Source organism: Crinia signifera, chromosome 5 (assembly GCF_055691185.1).
Source record: "Crinia signifera chromosome 5, ASM5569118v1, whole genome shotgun sequence".
In the NCBI taxonomy this organism is placed as follows: Eukaryota; Metazoa; Chordata; class Amphibia; order Anura; family Myobatrachidae; genus Crinia; species Crinia signifera.
In genome coordinates this window covers 280,470,046-280,490,164 of record NC_139221.1, presented here as the reverse complement: position 1 = coordinate 280,490,164, position 20,119 = coordinate 280,470,046, and the positions used below count along the sequence as shown (strand labels likewise).

The 20,119-nt window shown below is 44.0% G+C and overlaps 1 protein-coding gene across 1 annotated transcript in view; it reads left to right on the top strand.

Annotated features, from left to right (window-relative positions):
* Positions 1-19,871, top strand: part of LOC146079716 (solute carrier family 22 member 13-like) — a 33,015-nt gene extending 13,144 nt beyond the window's left edge. Inside the window, exons 4-10 of the mRNA XM_083186376.1 lie at positions 5,895-6,063; positions 10,185-10,305; positions 14,637-14,731; positions 15,503-15,717; positions 16,540-16,648; positions 17,232-17,441; positions 19,635-19,871. Of these exons, the coding sequence (XP_083042502.1) occupies positions 5,895-6,063; positions 10,185-10,305; positions 14,637-14,731; positions 15,503-15,717; positions 16,540-16,648; positions 17,232-17,441; positions 19,635-19,719 (1,004 nt within the window). The 3' untranslated portion in view covers positions 19,720-19,871. The remainder of the gene's footprint in view (positions 1-5,894; positions 6,064-10,184; positions 10,306-14,636; positions 14,732-15,502; positions 15,718-16,539; positions 16,649-17,231; positions 17,442-19,634) is intronic.
* Positions 19,872-20,119: the final 248 nt, after the last annotated feature.

Sequence of the window (20,119 nt, the reverse complement as noted above, 5' to 3'; positions counted from 1 at the left end):
GTATTGCTGTTATATTTGCTTTTTTGTAACGGGGCTTTGACATGGTGGCTAAAAGTTTTCCAGCCTTGTTACCCCAGCAGAAAAATTTGTATTTTGTGTAGGTGACATCTTTTTTGCTTGTTCTAGTAGGGGAGAATCTAGGAGTTTTTTGGCTTCCTTATATGTGGCATAGGAGAGTGGACTGGATTTGTGTAGTCTATGATATGTGCTTTCAAGACAGTTTTTGACGCTCCCAGAATATGGTAGGGGTATCCCAGGCATCAATATTATCGTCCTGGTAGTCCATCCATTTAGTTAATAAGGAATTTTTTAACTTCTCAGAATTGTATAGATAAGCTGGGAAGCGCCATTGTCTAGTGCCTTTATGTGTGTGGGGGAGTGTTAGGGAAAGGGTATTTGGGGCATGATCCGATACTATTATTGATTTTATGTCAGACCCAATGACCCTTGAGACCAACTGATCAGCTATAAAAAACACGTCATCAATGCACGACCAAGATTTGTGTGCTGCTGAGTGAAAAGTATATGACCTATCAGTCGTATTTTGTAGTCTCCATATGTCTGTAAGTTGCAAAGAGGACTTCAAGGATTGGTAATGAGTCCATACGGTTTGATTAATTTGCTGCGGGGGCTGTCTGTCAATCAGGGGTTTTCCACTGAATTGAGATCTCCAGCCATGATTATAGGGAAATTTACACTTTGTGTCAATATTCCTGTTACTGAGCTAAAGAATTCCTGGGGGTCGTTATTTGGGGCATAGATATTGACCAGGGTATATTCCCCCCCCCACAATTCTACATCCACTATCAAATATCTACCATTTGGATCAATAATGGTTGACAGAATTGAGTAATGCACATCCTTATGAAATATTATAGCTACTCCCCTGAGCTTCCTACAAATGTTTGCCAAGACACAATGACCTATCCATGGTGCCCTTAAAATGGTGCCCTCCCCCTCTTTCCAGTGGGTTTCCTGCAGGAAGATGATGTCAGGATTAAACCTTTTCATTTGAGTTACCACTCGTTTCCTTTTTACTGTCTAGTTCAGTCCCCCCACATTCCAGGAAAATACCTTTAGGGTACGTTTTTGTGCATCTATAGAGTATGTATTATTTGAGTGAGACATTTTTAACCAATACCTGTCTGGTTATGACTTGTCATCGGATTTAGGCAATATAGTTTTAAACTAGCCCCAGTCCCAGCGAGCGGAGGCCACGTGTTCCCACTATCCTGACAATTTCCGGAGAGAGGGGGGGAGACATGGAGAGAGAGAGAGAGAGAAAGAGAGAAAGAGAGAAAGAGAGAGAGAGAGAGAGAGAGAGAGAGAGAGCAACAAACAAAAACACAAAAACCTACAATAATGTAAATTAAAAAAACAGTGCTTCAACCACCATTTTTCAACATTTTCCTTGCACATAACAACCCTGGTATGCATCCCGATTTGGCGATGCATGTCTAGTAATTTAGAAACAATTGTATTAAATGAACTGTAGAAATAATGGGAACCACCACTTCGAAAATAATTTTAAATTCTGCAGACAGTAATCCTAACATGTGTATAAAACTGAGGAGAACACAAATTATTAGATTTCTTCAACATACAGATGTAACCCTCTTCATCCTTGCCTGGCGCCCACCAGATCCCCTTCTCTGGTGAGCGCCAGCAATAGGGACTGGGACGCGTGTGCGTCACACATGCACACGTGTCCCAGTCTGGAGAAGGTGTCGCATCGGGTCCCTGCCTGTCTCCGCTTCAGGGAGACGGGCAGGGTTAGGGGGGGTCGAATCACCAGCCCCTGCAAGGATGAAGAGGGCTACATCTGTATTCAATCATTATAGTTCCTTGTCCTCTATCACTCAGTTGTCTGACTCCTTAGTGTTTACCATATAGGCGCCACCAGCAATCAGGTTACACAAATATATTTTATTTCTGCATGAAACAAGGTTTCTGAATTTGAATGCTAAGCAATGATTTTTATGCACATATTTAGTGCCAGCTACATATCATGTCCCAAGTAATGCCATTACAAATGTCCCCAGTAGGGTCAGTTACAGATGTCCAAAGTAGTGCCTGTTATATATATCATGTCCCCAGTAATGCCATTACAGATGTCCCCAGTGGGACCAGTTATAGATGTTCCCAGTAGTGCCAGATACAGATGTCCACAAGTAGTGCCAGTTACATATCATGTCCCAAGTAGTGCCAGTTACATATCATGTCCCAAGTAATGCCATTACAGATGTCCCTGTGAGACCAGTTATAGATGTCCCCAGTAGTGCCAGATACAGATGTCCCCAAGTAGTGCCAGTTACATATCATGTCCCAAGTAATGCCATTACAGATGTCCCTGTGGGACCAGTTATAGATGTCCCCAGTAGTGTCAGATACAGATGTCCCCAAGTAGTGCCAGTTACATATCATGTCCCAAGTAGTTCCAGTTACATATCATGTCCCAAGTAATGCCATTACAGATGTCCCAGTGGGACCAGTTATAGATGTCCCCAGTAGTGTCAGATACAGATGCCCCAAGTAGTGGCAGTTACATATCATGTCCCAAGTAATGCCATTACAAATTTTCCCAGTGGGGCCAGTTATAAATGTCCCTGGTAGTGCCAGTTACAGATGTCCTCAGATAGTGCCAGTTACACATCATGTCCCAAGTAATGCCTTTACAAATGTCCCCAGTAATGCCATTACAGATTTCCCCAGTGGGGCCAGTTATAGATGTCCCCAGTAGTACCAGTTACTGATGTCCCCGGTAGTACCAGTTACAGATGACCCCGGTAGTGCCCGTTGCAGATGTCCCCGGTAGTGCCCGTTGCAGATGTCCCCGGTAGTGCCCGTTGCAGATGTCCCCGGTAGTGCCCATTGCAGATGTCCCCGGTAGTGCCCATTGCAGATGTCCCCAAGTAGTGCCAGTTACGATGTCCCCAATAGTGCCAGTTACAGATGTCCCCAAGTAGTGCCAGTTACGATGTCTCCAGTAGTGCTTTTAGCAAAAAAAAGTACATTCTGAAAACGGGTTTTCGAAATAATTTGGATAACAGATGTCTGATTAAGAGTTACTTAACCTGTATTATAAGTCTTCTGTTCTGATTATTAGTAATGTAATAATTACAAAGGGGCTGAGCCGGCCCTAGCCTAAATGACTCCCTATGCAAGATTTTGGTTGGTGCCTCCTAGCACCGCCACTAGTTCCGCCTCTGACCCTGCTCCCCTTTCCTAGCACCATCAACCCTCATCATAGCAGTCATCATTTTGGTGCTCCTACCTGGAATATTTTTAATAGAAACAGTGCACACATTCGGAGTGCGGCCCAAGCAGGGGTGTGTTCTTGCTGGAAAGGGGCATGGCCACACAATAGTACCCCCAATTCAAATTATGCCACACAGTAGTGCAACTTTATTCACATTATATCATACGATAGTGTCCCTTATTCACGTTACATCACACAGTAGTACCACTTTACCTTATATACATCACTCCCCACATTATTCACATTATACCCTTAGAAAAAAATCCTGAGAAAATATTGTATTTTAAGCACCTCCATGGCCACACTGCAACCCAGCACAAATCAGTGTGTGCTGGGCAGAGGAGAAGAGCTGCAGCTGCTGCTGTCACTTAACGGGAGGGGGCCCGGGACCCCCACTAGGCCTTTCCATCAGACTTTGTCCTGGGTAATTTGTACCCCCTACCCCTTTCTCTCAGCACCCCTGATAATACTACACAGTAATGCCCCTTACACATGACACACATTATTAATGTCCTTATAAACATAATGCCCCTTACACATTATACCAAACTTTTGTTAATGCCCTTCATACACATAATGACACACATAATGCCTCTTTACACATACTGTATGATGTCCACTATTAATGCCCTTATACACGACACACATAATGCCCATTAAACATATGTTGCACATTATTAATGCCCTTATACACATAACACACATAATGCCCCTTACACATATGTTGCACATTATTTATGCATTTATAGATGACACACATAATGCCCCTTTACACATATGCCGAACACTATTGCACAACCAACCCACCCGCAGACAGCACTCGCACGGCCGCTAACACTGCGACCTCTGCCTCTGCTTGGATTCAGATGTTTCCTCATACATCTTGTCTCAATAGGCCATGCAGCTCCTGGCCAGTTCTGCTAACATTGGGTGCCTTTTATTTGCATTGTTATGTGACCAGTACACACAAGGAGCTTCTGATGATTAAAATGATATGAGGCATGCCTATATTCTGTGAGCGACTGTGGCTGTACCTGCATACGGAATGCTATGTTACAGTAATTTCCATGAATGCACTATTTCATATGCAGATACAGCCTTACTCACACACAGATTATAGGCATGCTGCATATCATTTTAATCAGCAGAAGCTGCTGGTGCCCCTAGGCATTCCAAATGCCCTAGGCATTAGCCTTCTTTGCCTATGCCTAGGGCCGGCTCTGCAAAGGGGGATACAAATGGAGTGTATAATATCATGTAAAGTTTATATTTAAGATAAGTAGTGGCCTCACCTTTTTTTCCCCAATTCTGGAGGACTCAGTCCTGCCTGAGCTCCAATAGCTTCTTCTTCCTGCACTGACATATGTTAGAAGATTATAGCCGACCATGGTTTGTGGTGTGGTGTGGTGTGTACTCTCAATATCGTTAATTCTAAATCAGCTCAGTTGTATGAGAGTGTTTTCCACTAGTTTCTGGCCAACAAAAGTCACGTACAGTAGAGGTACAGTAAGTACCTCTAATGGATACAATCCCTAAATGCCCACACTGACTTAGATTTCCGAGCATGGGAAAAATCATCCAATGGTCTCCGATCATCGAATGGTTTCGTCCCCGCACGCTACCCTCTGAATGGATGCAAAATATCCATTTGCAAAGCAGTGGCGATATTTACTGGCGGGCATTTGCGCACCCTGCGGGTGGCATTAGAAGACTCTCTAAGCAGTGAATTACCACTGCTTAGCAAGCCAACCAGAATGACCCCCTTAGATCCTTGCCATTTTGTCTTGCGGCTTCAGGATACAATCTGTACATCATTTAATAATTGAATGGATTGGGAATATTTCCGCAGCAATGCTCAGCTCTAAATAACCCCTAAAATTTGAACATACCCAACCCAAATCTGAATCTCTCTGCACATGTTACATCTGCCCCAACTGCAGTGCAGATCTGTTTTGCCCATTTGCTTTATAATTTGTTTACTCACAAACATGAATAATGCACTGTATGCAGTATTAAGCAAGTATGGGCAATAAGGAGCTGTGACACATCTCAGTGGCATCTACACTTGTGACTGAGGGGATGTAACTGGGCTGAACCTGGGCAATCGCACATACTGTAGGCTAAGTGGTCTTTGGCCATGTGTATACAATTGCGCGCCATTCATAGGTGAGTGTGGTGAGAGCTATTAGATATCAGACTAGTCTCTTGCACTAAGGTTGGGGCTGTTGTAACCGCACGCTGATAGGGGCCACAGGGGAAGATTTGGACTTGTTTATTTTCAAGCTTACAATGCAGCCTATGAGGTGGGATTACACAATATAATACCAAATGTCATCTAGGATTATATTTAACTAAAATGTTGTGGATATTGAGGGGAAAATGTACTAAAATGGGAGTTCTATTTCACATGGGATGTTGCAATGGGCAGCCAATCAGCTACTATCTATTATCTTCTAGAAGGTGCTAAATAAATACAAAGTAGATTCTGATTGGCTTCCCATAGCAACATCCCATGTGATAAAGAACTCCCATTTTAGTAAATTTCCCCCTGAGAGCTGGATGATTTATTTAATATATTTTACAAGAGAGTGTTTTTTAAGTGTTCAGAGAATATAATAAAATGATTTCTTTTCAGTTGCTGAGTGGGTGGGATCTTCTCAGCGTATTTACTCTACAACGACCGTCCATGTTTGTTTTGGTGCTGGACTTATAGCATTAGCTGGAGTTGGTTATGGCGTCCGAAACTGGAGGCTGTTGCAGATAGCCTGTTATGCACCCACAGCTATATTACTGCTTTATATTTGGTAAGTAACATAATTCTGAGATCATGACAACAAATAAATTCAGAGAAGTTTGGTGGTGCCACTGTGTATAGGTCATTGGTAAGGCCATAGCTCCAGAAGGATATAAATACATAGAGAATGTACAAAGAAGGGAAAATGAAATGGTGCATGGCCTACAATGCAAAACTTGGCAGGAAAGACAAAGGGGGATATTCAACCCTGGGTTACGACTGTCGGGACGTCGCAGCAGTCATGACCCTGTGCTGTTCTTGGCCTACTCGACAGCAAATCAGCAAGTGGGATTCAATGTCCTGCCTGCCGAGTTCCAAAAAGGGGACGTCGCCGTGAGAAACGGCCCTGAGCTGCTTTTAAAATCGGGGTCGTTTTGCCTCTTCAATGTTGTCGGCAAAGACAGCATTCAATAGGCACCTGACGTTATTTCCCCCATTGGAAATAGCGGAGGGGGATTGAATACCCCCCCCTACAATTTCTTAATATCTATTGTTTAGAGCAGAGAAGAACAAGGGAGCACAAGACGAAGACTTTCAAATATATCAATGGTTTTGAGTTTGAGCATCTTTTTTTTGAACCACTCAACCCAGCTCTTGTTACATCACGGCCTACGTCAGTTAGTAAATCAAACTGCATGGACCTAATTCTGCATGGATTTCTAATCAGCAAATTCTCAAATCAATCAATTGTCAAATGTGAGGGTGATTAGAGACAGAAAATTCCAATGGATCGTAATGCAGTCCCCCTTGACTGACAGGAAGCTAGAGCTTGAGGGGTGACAACCTGCCATTTTCTGGGAGTGTTAGAAACAATAAAGGGTAAAGGGGTTTTAATGGTGGGTCTGCAACTTCAGCGATGACCACTTCCAGACTGTTTCAGTCGCATATTACTCGAGGCCTCACAGCTACTCAGATTTGCATGTACAGCAAAGTCCTTTCAATGTTTCAGGAATTGCGTATGGACTTGCGAGTGGATTGCTATTAGTGATCCATTCGCAATTCTCTCATAGGGCGGGATTCTCTAAAATCCGCAGCCCTCTTCGCCCGGCATCGCATTTCTAATGACCGCATATTCTCTAAAATATGCGGTCATTAACGCAAGGGACAGCTCTTGCGATAAGAGCTGTCCCTTGTGATGCGGCGCCGGTCCTGGACTTCCGGGTCTATGACCCGGGAGTCCGTCTGTGCATGCGCAGACTGACGCGCCGGCCGCAGGGCATGCTGGGAGGGATCCGTGACGGATTCCTCACACACCGCTGCGGTAAGAAGCCCATAGGCTTCTGCAGGGAACCGCCAGCTTTTGCTGGCGATTCCCTCCGCAGCGGTGACACTGCGGAGGGAGGTTAGAGAATACAGAAATGCGGTAAAAACCCAGATAACGGGGTTTTTACCGCATTTCTGTGATAGAGAATCTCGCCCTCAGTTTGGCAAGGGGCATTTTCTCTTTCTGTCTGGGTGGCAGGCCACTGCAAATTCTCCCATTAGTGATCCGTGTTGAATTAGCCTCAGAGTTTTCTGGTTCGAATAATAATAAATTCTAGTGTTGTCATAGGTGGGTATGAAGTCCTGCCGTGTGTGGCCAATGGTCTATTGCAGTGGTTCCCAACCTTTTTTATCTCCCGTACCCCTTGATTAGACTTTTAATTTATGAGTACCCCCTCATCTCAATTTGCAATATCCCCAGTACTTACGAGTGTAGTGGAAGTGAGCAGTATGCGTGTACTAATGCCTGTTCTTATATTAAGGAGTAGTGGAGGAGTAGTATGCAGTCAGGAATCCTCTGTGTCTGGCCGCTGGCTGTGTACTGTCATCGGGGTTCCCACTAATGCCTGTAGGATTAATGCCACTGCTTTCTCGACACCTGACACGGGGCAGATGATTGCTGATGTTTGAGGGCAGCGTAGGTAGCTCCTAGTGGATTGCTGGTCAGGCAAAAGCACAAGGAGACACTAATGACGCTGCAGACAGAACCAAAAGTGACACAACGTGGTTCGTCTCCATGGCAATGGAAGTCATCTGCCGCCATCAAAGACTTTTCCTTCTTCTGCCATTACCAATGTTATTTTCAAGTACCCCCAACTGGTCTGCAGAGTACCCCCAGGGGTACTAGTACCCCAGGTTGGGAACCACTGGTCTATTGATTTGCACTTGTGTGTTCTGCTGTGATTTTAATTTATATTTCAGCTGTTGATTTTTGTGTTTTGTAAATTTCAGCTGATTTTTGTGTTTTGTAAATCTCAGCTTGGATTCCTGGCGGAGATTGCCTCATTTGTAACAATTTGATCTTTTCCCGTTCTCACTGCAGGCAAATTCCCGGGTCTAGCATGTCGACCCAGAAATTTGCCTTTTTTGCAGTGTGAACTGGTCGCATACCCGGATCTCATACATGGGTAAAAACCCTTCTTTTTATCCGTGTTTGAGATCCAGGTATGCAGACACAGGTTGACCCATTCTCACTGCATAAAAACCCATGCTAAAAGGCAAATTACCGGGTAGAACTTCGTCACCCGGGATTTTGCCTAGCAGTGAAAACGGGGGTCCATCGCTGCAGTCCCCGGCATTTTAATGCTGGGTAAAAGCCGTGTAGTTCTCACTCGCAGTGAGAACACGGTATTAGTAAATGTACCCTTATGTGTACCTAGCGAGGATGTGTGCTACACCAGCTGGGGTGTTGGCATTGGCAAGTCTGCCAGTCACAATGAGCAACAACAGGAGGGGGTGGTAGTCAGGGCCATGTTGCATTCGGTATCATGGCCCTCGTCTGTGCAGTGCTGACGGGTGGTGTTTCTGATGATGCATGGATTTTTCTCTGCACCTCAGCCGTTTTTTCTCTACAGAAATAGAGGCTTGTTGAGTAATGGACTTACGGTATATTTCTCTTGATAAATATCAGTTACATATGGGTGGGGTCCTGGAGTGCACAGCAATTGAAAGGTGCGACCATGCAGAGACACTGGCAGCACGCTGATTGGCTGAGATCAGCGTGCGCCGTGCTGCCAGTGTTTTCACAACAGAAGCGCTTCCGCATAGCCCGGCGGATAGCGCTCGTTATTTCTAATGGACTGCAGGGACCCCCGCTGCCTCCGCTGCCAGCTTTAAATACACAGCGCCGCAGGACAGGTACCCGGGCGGCACGGGGGGGCAAAATGCCACCCTCCAGTGGCCGGCGCCCTAGGCAAATGCCTAGATTTGCCTAGTGGTGGCGCCGGCCCTGCTGCATACAAAGACAAGGTTGCAAGTGCACAATTCAAACTCTCAATTTATTAAGATTAAACATTGCAATAAAATGTAGCATTTTTAGCGAGGTTTTTCGCATAGTTATGGCCATAAGTAAAGGCTTGCCCACCACGTCGAGGGTACCTCATTAATCAGGCAAGTCTCTAACATTTTGATGGAGTACAGATCTTGGGGTGCGGGGCACCCCAAAACAAAGCAGCTGAGTGACCCCAGGGCAACACAAAAGTGAAAAAAATATATAATGTAGTGAAAAAAGTGAGGATAGGTTAGTGAGAGAATCTGCTAAAAATAACAGGGGTAAATAAGTGAGAGGTAACAAAATGAGATATAAAGTAGTGAGAGGTAAAGTAGTGAGAAGTGAAAGTGGGAAATGGGTTACATTAAAACAAAACACAGGAAAGGGATGAAAGTAAAAATTAAAATAAGGGTTAATCTGTGTTGCTCCTGAGACCACACAGCCACAGCAGTCCAGGGGGACCCACAACCCAAAAATGCACCCCTCATCTGATAATCCAATGTACATGTGTGCAGATCTAAATATCAGTTACCTCAGGAAAAAGGATGCGGCAAGCATCTTATCTTCCAGCCCACCACTACCCCTCACACTCAGACATCAGTCACAGTTGGTCAGAATTATGTCACAAAACAAAGATGTGTTACGTTAATTAGCTGACAATGAAGTATAACAAAACATATTTCAATAGACCAATTATATAACTAAAATGTTTATTTTGTGTCTACTATGCAAGATAGGACAATATCACGGTCTGCTTTTCTCTTCTGTATTGAATCATGTGGCTCTATTCTGAGACTGCTAGTATCATATTACTTTACAATAGGGTTGCAATGCTATTTATGTGTATCATTAATTTAATATGACCTACTGTACTACAGGTTCCTTCCAGAATCCGCTCGGTGGCTTCTCACTAAAGGCAAAAATGAAAAGGCTAAAAAGCTCCTCCAGAAAGCGGCACGTATAAATAAGCGGGAGTTCCCAGAGGCGTTACTATTACAGGTAACATAAGGCTGTTAATGTATGTTAAATAAGATGAATCGATAAGAGCAATGGGTGATTGTGGGCATTCAGTCTCTGGTTGCGGGTATACCAAAAAATGACATTGATTATCTCAGCAGTGGCCGGTAAGTGCATACTGCAGATGTGGAACCATGCAGAACCCCCATCAGGGGAATGTGTAACAATGGTCACGTTCCCAGAGTGACAAGACAATGGACATACTGGTAGACCATGCCCACTCCCATGGCCACACACCATTTCAGAAGTGTTGGATTCTGAATATCAAGATCCAATTGTTGGAAAGCATGTCTAATGTTGGGTACACACTAGTATGACAAGCCAGCCGCCCAGCCAATCTGCCAACCTATCTGATGATTGGTAAGTTCATTACACACTTACGAAAAGTTGGCCCAATGTGTTCTGCCTGACATCACAACTGGGTGGGATTTTACATGTATCTGCCCAGTTGTGATGTCAGTCAACGGCTGCCTCCGCAGTAAGTGTATGGGGGAGCGTCACCCTGCTCACACACACAGTATGATGAGCATATATATTAGCGGTACCTCCCAACCCTAGAGTATCGCCCTGTATTAGTATGGTTATGATCAAAGGCAATTTTATTGCGGGAATTGGGAGAGCCTTGCAAGTAAGTGATTTATTTTTTGAGAAGCATCCAGAATAAATATATTCTGTTCATAAATACTTTTCATAATAGAATATCGGTTAGGCTAAATTTACATATATAAACTCTTCACCAGCACCTTGACAAAAAAGCCTGCGGGCTTTGAAATGTCGGTTAATTCGGTCTGCTGTTTCCATTTCTTTCTGAGTGCCGCCATCCTCCAATTCATTATATTTAGCCAGGGCATATTGCCAGCGCTTGGTCTGAAGCAGGGCTATTTTTCAGTAGGCTCCAGCAGGAACTGAGGCCCTTATTCTAGTTCACTCTTTCTGACAAAATATTTCTTAGATAGACAAAACCATGTGCACTGCAGGTGAGGCAGGTGTTAAACCCCACCCAAATCTAATTATCTCTGCACAAGTAACACCTGCCTCACCTGCAGTGCACATGGTTTTGTCCATCTAAGAAATATTTTGTCAGAAAGCCTCAGTTCCTGCTGGAGCCTTTTGAAAAATAGCCCTGTTCTGAAGACCCCATAACTCAGGAGTGCCACCTCAGGAACCTATATATATATATATATATATATATATATATATATATATATATATGTATATATATATATATATGTATATGTATATATATGCCCCTCACCACCACCCCCACCGCAAACCACCCTCCACCTAGAAGGAGAAGGAGGTGCTTAATGATCATACCTATGTTTATGAGACTTCTCTCTTTTTATACTAGGGATAGCCATCAGTAGGTTTACCATCAATAGTCACCATCAATGGGTAACCTTAATGATGTAAAATCATCTGCAATGGAATCATTGATGATTTCACCCCCTGATGGTCATCTCTGATTTACTATTAACTGTCTATGGGCCAATCTGAGCCTGGATTCATGGCAATGCGAGTGCAATGAGGGGTGGAGCTAGGCTCTGTATCCTTCCACCTTATAGGAAAGAAAACAGAAAAAACAGGTATGGGTCATAGGGTGGACAATGGGAAGGTCAACATGTATTGGGTCAACCACTGAAGATCGACATGCATAAAGGTTGACAGACCTGAAGGTTGACCTGGGGATAGGTTGACAGTGTAATTAGTTTGACACATGCATTAGGTCGACATGGGCACAGTCAAAAGGTTGACATAGGGTTTTTCACTTTTTTATCCGAATGTTGACACAGTCAACAAGGACAATAAAAAAGTGCACCGACCGCTTCCCCTTCCAAAGCTTTGGGAACAAGCGAGTGACATTTGGTGGTCTTCACTGCCAGCGGGTTGTCTAGGAAATAATTTTTTTTTCCTCACAGACCCAGTTGCAGGAGAAAATGAAAGAGGAGCTGTTGCCGTGTCACAATCCGCTTCAGCTGACAATTTTCTCACCAGACTTGTGTCCGCTGGAAACAGAGATACAATGTAAACTTTAAACCAAGGATCGAGCATGGTGCCCAAAATGAAGTGCCCTGATTTCAACAGATTGTCCATCCTTGAATCCTGGCAATGATAATGGAGGGCTCTATCCACAAGTCCCACATACTTAGCGGAATCACTCTGTTTTAGCTACTCCTTCAATGGGTGCCGGACGGGGTCCCGACAGTCTGCATCCCGACAGTCATTTTCCCCACTGTCGGGATCCCGACTGTCAAAACACGAAAGGTGGGTTCCCGATCCCCATAGAGGGAGAATAGAATAGGTGGCAAGTGTGGCGAGCCACCGTGCCTGCAGCATAGCTAGCACAGCAAGCCCGCAAGGGGCTTTGGTGCACTCACCATGCTGTCTGAGTCCGGCCAGTTGGGATCCCGACGTCGGGCTAATGACTGTCGGAACCCTATACCACACCCCCATCAATTTCTCCAGCTGCTTCTGCAAAAGCCTCATGAGAGGAATTACCTGACTCAAGCTGGCAGTGACCCTTATTCTGGTTCACTCGCAAAAGGCAAATTCCTTCTGAAATGGACAAAACCATGCTGAACTGCAGGTGGGGCAGATGCAACTTGTGCAGAGAGAGTTAGATGTGGGTGAGTTATTTTGTTTCTGTGCAGGAAAACACTGACTGCTTTATTTTTACACTGCAATATAGATCTCACTTTGAAGTAAAACCCCACCCAAATCTAACTCTCTCTGCATGTTACATCTGCCCCACCTGCAGTGCACATGGTTTTGTCCATTTCAGAAGGAATTTGCCTTTGTGAGTGAAACAGAATAAGGGTCACTGCCAGCTTGAGTCAGGTAATTCCCCTCATCAGGCTTTTGCAGAAGCAGCTGGAGAAATTGAAGGGGGTGTGGTATAGTCATTGACTGTCGGGAACCTGACAGTCATTAGCCTAACGTCGGGATCCCGACTGCCCGGACTCAGAGTGCAAAAAGGACTGGTGAGTGCAAAAAAGCCTCTCTGCACGTTACATCTGCCCCACCTGCAGTGCACATGGTTTTGTCCATTTGAGAAGGAATTTGCCTTTGCGAGTGAACCAGAATAAGGGCCACGTGCGGTAAGTTCAAGGGTTGGAGAACCTTGCACAGCACAGAAATCATTCTCCGCTGTGATTGAGTCAGGGGCACTCTCCCTCCTTCACCCATGCCAAAGGTGGATGTATAGGCTAGAATTGCCTTTTGCTGTGCCTCCATCCTCTGAAGTACTGTATATACATTAGCAGGTTAAATTACCACCAAAGCTGCAGGTGATGGCAGGGCAGGTTCAGGAGTGTTTGCTGGCGCTCCAGTCTTCAGCGTGCAGTGGCTGAATGTCGAAAGTGGCCCAAAAATGTTCGGGCCACCAAAAGCATCTCCTGCATGCCTCTGTTGGTTTAAAAAAAAATCTGATTTTCTGCTAGCCCCCCCTATCCGCCGGAAGGGGACGCGCGCATGAGACGCTCGGGCGCCTGTTCTGATGGAGCTCTCCGCCTCCTCCCTGCCCCCCTAACTCTGCCTGTCTCCCTGAAGTGGAGATAAGCAGGGATTCCGCTGCCCACCGCTGAGCGACGGGGACACTTACATTCCTGTCAGATGGGTTGGGTATGTATAAGAGGCGCTCCATCTGTACCAACTGAGATAAGAACTATCAGACAAAAAACTATTAACTACATAATCAAGGTGTGTGCAATATTTTTAGTGGGAATATATCAGAGAGCTACTACTAGTGTGTGTTGAAAATTGACTGACACTGTTGCAAATTTATAACAAAGTATTGCATACTGTATGAAAACTTAGTAGTTACGTTATAGCAACAGTGTTTCTAATCCATCTCGGTGCAAGTGCTGAATATTACACCTTGGAGGTCATACTGATTTCATCGCTCCCCCGCTGGGCAGTTCCTATGGTAATTCGGCAAGGACGTGGGTGCCGGGGCGTGCAGATGGCCTCATCGCAGAGGGAGCGTACTCCAAAAACTTGGCATAAGGGCTGGCCTTGCCACCCGCATGCAAGAAAAAGCAGTCGTAGTTCTGCGGTTATTTCACTCGCCATATTTCAGGCCAGGTGCTTCGCTTTGCTACTGCTGCCCTTTACAGGTCCCAATCAGAGGGATGGTAAAGTATGAAAAGGTGAACAAAATGAAACAAACCAAAAAATACTCATGCAGACCTTTTCCACTTGGACCTTTTTTCATTGTCGACCAAGTTCAGGTCATGTAATATTAGGTTTGTATAATTCTGCCTGTTTAGGAAGCTTTATTCCTAGACAGTAATTGCACTTTTTTATTTTCTAAGTTAGAAGAAGAAAAACTGACGGCATCTGGAAACATTATAGATCTATTTAGAATCCCAACTCTGCGGAAAAAAACACTCATTATGTCTTTTATATGGTAAGTTACATATCTACAGTATAGACACTGTAACTGAAATAACCCACTGGGTACTTGTTTAGTTTCACGGCGGCCGATATATCGGATGCGATATCGGCTATTATATTGGCCGATCCAATGCGATTTTTTTACCTGTTCATAACCCCACTATCCACTACGCATGGAGTTGATTGTATATAGTGTGGCGAGCGCAGCGAGCCACTGAGCCCGAAGTGTAGCGAGCGGACGCAGATTACTGCGCTCCCCACACTATATAAAATCAACTCCATGCGTAGTGGATAGTGGGGTTATGAACAGGTAAAAAATCGCATTGGATCGGCCGATATATCAGCCGATATCGCATCCAATATATCGGCCGCCGTGAAACTAAACAAGTACCAAACACTAGAATAAATGGTACTTTCTTTGAATAATAAATGTGATATAGAATGATTCTTAACTGTACAAATATTCTGATATAAATGTATCTATAGGGGATATACCGTATACTGTAAAATACATGGGCCCCAAGCTTCTATATGTGCTTTCAGGTTAAACAACCACTAAAAGTATTCTGTGCCAGCTTGTGGCTTGGTGGAGGAGACCAATATCGCAAGTACAGTATATGCAATATACAGGACTTTCTCTGGAATGGGTCTGAGATAATATACACCAGAGCTGCACTGGACCATTGGATGCATTAGGGGAGCTTACAGATGGCGAATATACTGTAGCACCGTAGTCATCGTTGGGAAATATCATATTTCTTTGTATTTCCACATCTGCTTCTAGGTTTGCGAATGCTTTGGTTTACTACGGTCTAAGCTATAATGTTGGGACCTTTGGCCTGGACATATATCTTACACAGCTTATATTTGGTGCTGTGGAAATTCCAGCTCATCTTGGAACCATATTCATAGTACAGTACTTTGGAAGGAAACTTAGTCTAGCAGTGTCTCTCTTATTGGGAGGAATTGTCTGCCTCATTATTACTGCAATACCAACAGGTAAGCAATGTTATACAGGAATATAACACTTTTGTTCCCCCAAGAGACTGCGGTTTATGTACTAAGGCCTGATTCAGACCAGGTTGCAGGTTTTTTTCAAAACTGCAACCCTGCAACTCCCAGCGGTAGTCTGCAGAGGGGCCGCACAGGGCCAGGACGACCCACATGGCGGTTCCTGACCAGCGATGTACCTGCTCCATGGCAATGAGATAACACATGACCAGCAGTTCCCTGGCACCGGGAATCACCTAGCCTAAATCTGAACCTGTATGCTCCATTATATACATACAGTAGTGCTCTCATCTGGTATACAGGAACTGGAACTGCAGTAAATTGGCAGGGTTTCAGCTACACTGTGTGACAATGTCTAGGGTCAGACTCAAGATATCCAGCCGTCTGCAGAATTTAGAATCACCTACCACTGGTGGGTCCCATCTGACACCCCAGCAGCAGTGTCAGTGTGGTAACAGGTGAGAGCCACCCAGTCCCCTATTGCAGGTGTTAGCAGGGCTTTAGGGACAGAGCTGATAACTCTGCAGCAGCAGCTGGGGCATCACAGTGCTCCATCGAAAGTGCAACAGTCACACCTGGTTCCGGTTATGATCCACACAGGTGCTGCTGTAAAAGCAGGTGCCCCTTCAGCACCTTAAGCCTGGAGGCATGTGACTCCATTGGCTCTGGGAGATACGCCCCTGTAACAGACAATTTGAAATTGGTATATATCATATCCATTTCTATTTAACTCAGATATATTTTTATTGCCATGAATAATAGCTCTATAATAACAGTATATATTAAATGTCCTTTGAAATCTTTTTCTAGAGTTATCTGTTGTAATCACAGTACTTGCAGTAATTGGAAAATTTGCAGCAACGTCTTCTTACTCAGTGTGTTATATATATGCTGCGGAGCTATTTCCTACAGTCGTCAGGTGAGCGCTCTGCAATACGGACCCTAAAAACATTTGTATTGTATACCATTTGGTTATTTCACTCGCCATACTTCAGGCCAGGTGCTTCGCTCTGCTACTGCTGCCCTCAGTAAACTTTACTGTTCCCAATCGGAGGGATGATAAAATATGAAAAAGTTAAAGTATTTAGAGTCCTCTGTAGAAAATCCATTGAAATATATTATGCAATATCCCTTTAGAAAGAGCGAGGGAAGGTGGATTAAGAATGATCCATGATAGCAAAATTGTTTTCTGAGCTGCCCTACTAATGAACAAAAGCGACACTATGGGTGAGATTTAATAGGATGAGAGATTCAGAAAGAGAGATTTTGTGAGAAATCTCCAGTTGTTTTTAAAGCGGCAATCATTTACACCTCAAAACCAGTTTGATTTTGCAGTGTAGATGATTGGCGCTTTAAAAAACTGGAGATTTCTCACAAAATCTCTCACTTTCTGAATCTCTCATCCTATTAAATCTCACCCTATCTTTCTTATATGTAGGAAAACTGATACTGTATAATGTGTATCGTAAACATGATGGTGAGTATTTTTCTCCCACTTACAGGCAGAATGGAGTTGGACTCTGCTCTATGACTGCCCGTATAGCTGGGATAATTGCTCCACTTATTTTTCTCTTGGACAAGTATCACCCTGCTATACCCATGGCTATTTATGGCAGTTGCCCTGTTATTGGTGGGATCCTTTGTTTCTTATTACCAGAGACTGGAAATATGGACCTTCCAGACCATGTGCATGAAGCCAATGGAATTCCAAGGTAATTTTATTTTCGAAATCCAAGCCCCTATTTACAGGTAATAATGCACATTTACTGAGATGGTGACATGAATAGCTGTTGCACACTGCATCTGTACATAAGGATTGGCTAGTGTGTCTTATTTGGGTCTACTTTTTGTTTAATCTGTTTCAGTTTAAGATGTAAAGGTTATTTAAACCCCTTTTACACCACCGCAAAAACCCGGGTCAGACCCAGGTCAGCGGCGGTGTAAATGGGCCACGCCGTGTCCCTTTACACGGGACTTCTACCCAGGTCCTGACCTGGGTAGAACACGGCTAGTATCTGGGTAGAGGGCGGTGTAAACGGGTACGCGGGTCATCTGACCCGGCTCCCGTTTACATCAATGGGAGAAGTACAACCTGCGGACTGCAGTGTCGGCAGGTTCGATGGGGGGCACAGACAGCCTGCACTGCTGTCTGCTATACTCTGCAGACAGCAGCGGCGGCAGCGGAGAAGGTGAATGGATGCCTGTGTGCGGCATCCATTCACCTCCCGGATGAGGGCTGGGGGGGTGCACGGGGGCTGGGGGCAGCCCAGCAGATTACCTTAGTGCTGGGCTTGCTCCCAGCGCAGCGGTCCGGGTCCCGGCGGCGATCGGCGCTTGGAGATGATGTCATCTCCAAGCGGCAGTTCGGGAACCGCCTGCGCTGGGTGGGGGGAAAGTGCTGGTGTAAAAGGGACCAAAGGCCAAGTTGCACCAAAGTTTTGGTATAAAAGGGGTATCAATAAGAATATCTTGTATGAATATATAAATAAGATAAATAAAAAAATAAACCTTCAGAGTAAATTCTCATATTTCCAGCAGTCTTCTGGTTCTTTGATCCCCAGTCACGCAGCCATTCTGGCAACAAAACTACTGTTGGTCTGTTATATATCAAGCTTTATTTTCTTTTATGACTGAGTCTATCCATAGTTGCCTACCCTCCTGAATTCTGCAGGAGACTCCTTGAAATAACAGCAATCTCCCTCATGTCACCTAGCCCACATTACACTGTTACGTTTTTTTGGGGGAAAAAGGAATGAGAGATAGATACATTTCCATTGAATCATCATCACCATTTCCCACCACTTAAGCAAGTATAGTAGCTCTTAGTAACTTCTTTGGGGCTCATCTACATTTGGATCTAAGTCATTTTAAAGATTCCTCTCAGATGTATCAGTACACCCCCACGCTTCTAGGTGCCATATTCACAATCTCTTTGCACAGTATCTCCATATATGGAACTAGACACGCCCCCAATGTGTGGCGCATGACACGACCCAACTTTTTCTACCAACTATAATCTCCCTGAAACTAGTTTTTAAAAGTAGGCAAGTATGAGTCTATCTTGACATGGAAAAGGAAACATGATATGCTGTACAGTACTATGGCATGTATGTTAAGTATTGTACACTAGTTACAAGCCTATCAACATGACGGCTTACCTCCAAAATCTGTCTTCACTGCTCCCTCTCACCGTATCAAGCTAATTTGAAACAGATAATTTTGCTATCACTTTCTGTAAAGGAGTCATTTGGTCCATCTAGTGGCCTCTAGTGGTAAATGGAGGTATTTCACCTCATAATATAATCATCTACATATATCTGGTGTCCGTGTGGCTCCGAAACACTGCCATCTCTTGGCAGCAATTGAAACTACATCTACTAACTTTGGAAGCATTTGCTTTGAGTGGGCTTACACTGCCATCTGTTGGCAGCAAGTGAAACTACATCTAATAGCTTTTGAAGCATTTGCTCCAAGCAGGCTTACTAGTCTATACAGTATATATGTATAGTGTCCATTTGTGTGTCTTCGAAACACTGCCATCTGTTGGCAGCGAGTGAAAATACATCTACTATCTTTCTAAGCATTTCCTTCAAGCAGGCTTACCAGTCAATATATATGTCTATTGTCCATTTGTGAGTCTTTGAAACACTGCCATCTGTTGGCAGTGAGTGAAGCTACATCACTTTCTCTCTCACATGCACAAACACAGAGGCAATCACAAAGTTGCAGACTAGCTTTTGAAGCATTTGTTTTGAGTGGGCTTACTAGTGTGTGTGTGTGTGTGTGTGTGTGTGTGTGTGTGTGTATGTATGTATATATATATATATATATATATATATATATATATATATATATATATATATATAGTTCTGCAGTCACCAATGAATCTGAATCTTCTCTTTCAGATCTGATAAGTTGCCCAATGAACACTTGATAAACGAACAGCACAAATTATATACAGAAAAGGAGGATAAGAGTACTCGGTTATAAACTGGATGCAGAACCCAACATCAGAGCACATTTGTTAAAGCAAGGCAGCTGATACTGGATATGATGGATGAGATGTACCCAAGTATAGAAAGCAGCAGCATGGAGGAAACACTGATTTTGCAGCAGATATCTACTCATGATGCCTGGAAGCTTAATGGTCACCCACACGTGCACGTAACACGGATATTTATCCCAGATCTGTGAGAATGCTCAATGTACATATCTAAAGCAATCTGCTCAAGATGGACAAAAACTGGGACTCAAAAAGTTCAATTACACAATTGGTGCTACGAACATAAATAAATGATGCATAAAAAAATCATCAGAACTAATGCTATTAAAGAGAGCTACAGTATGTGATCTTAGGTAAAGATAAATTACTATTCATACAGGTCCAGGT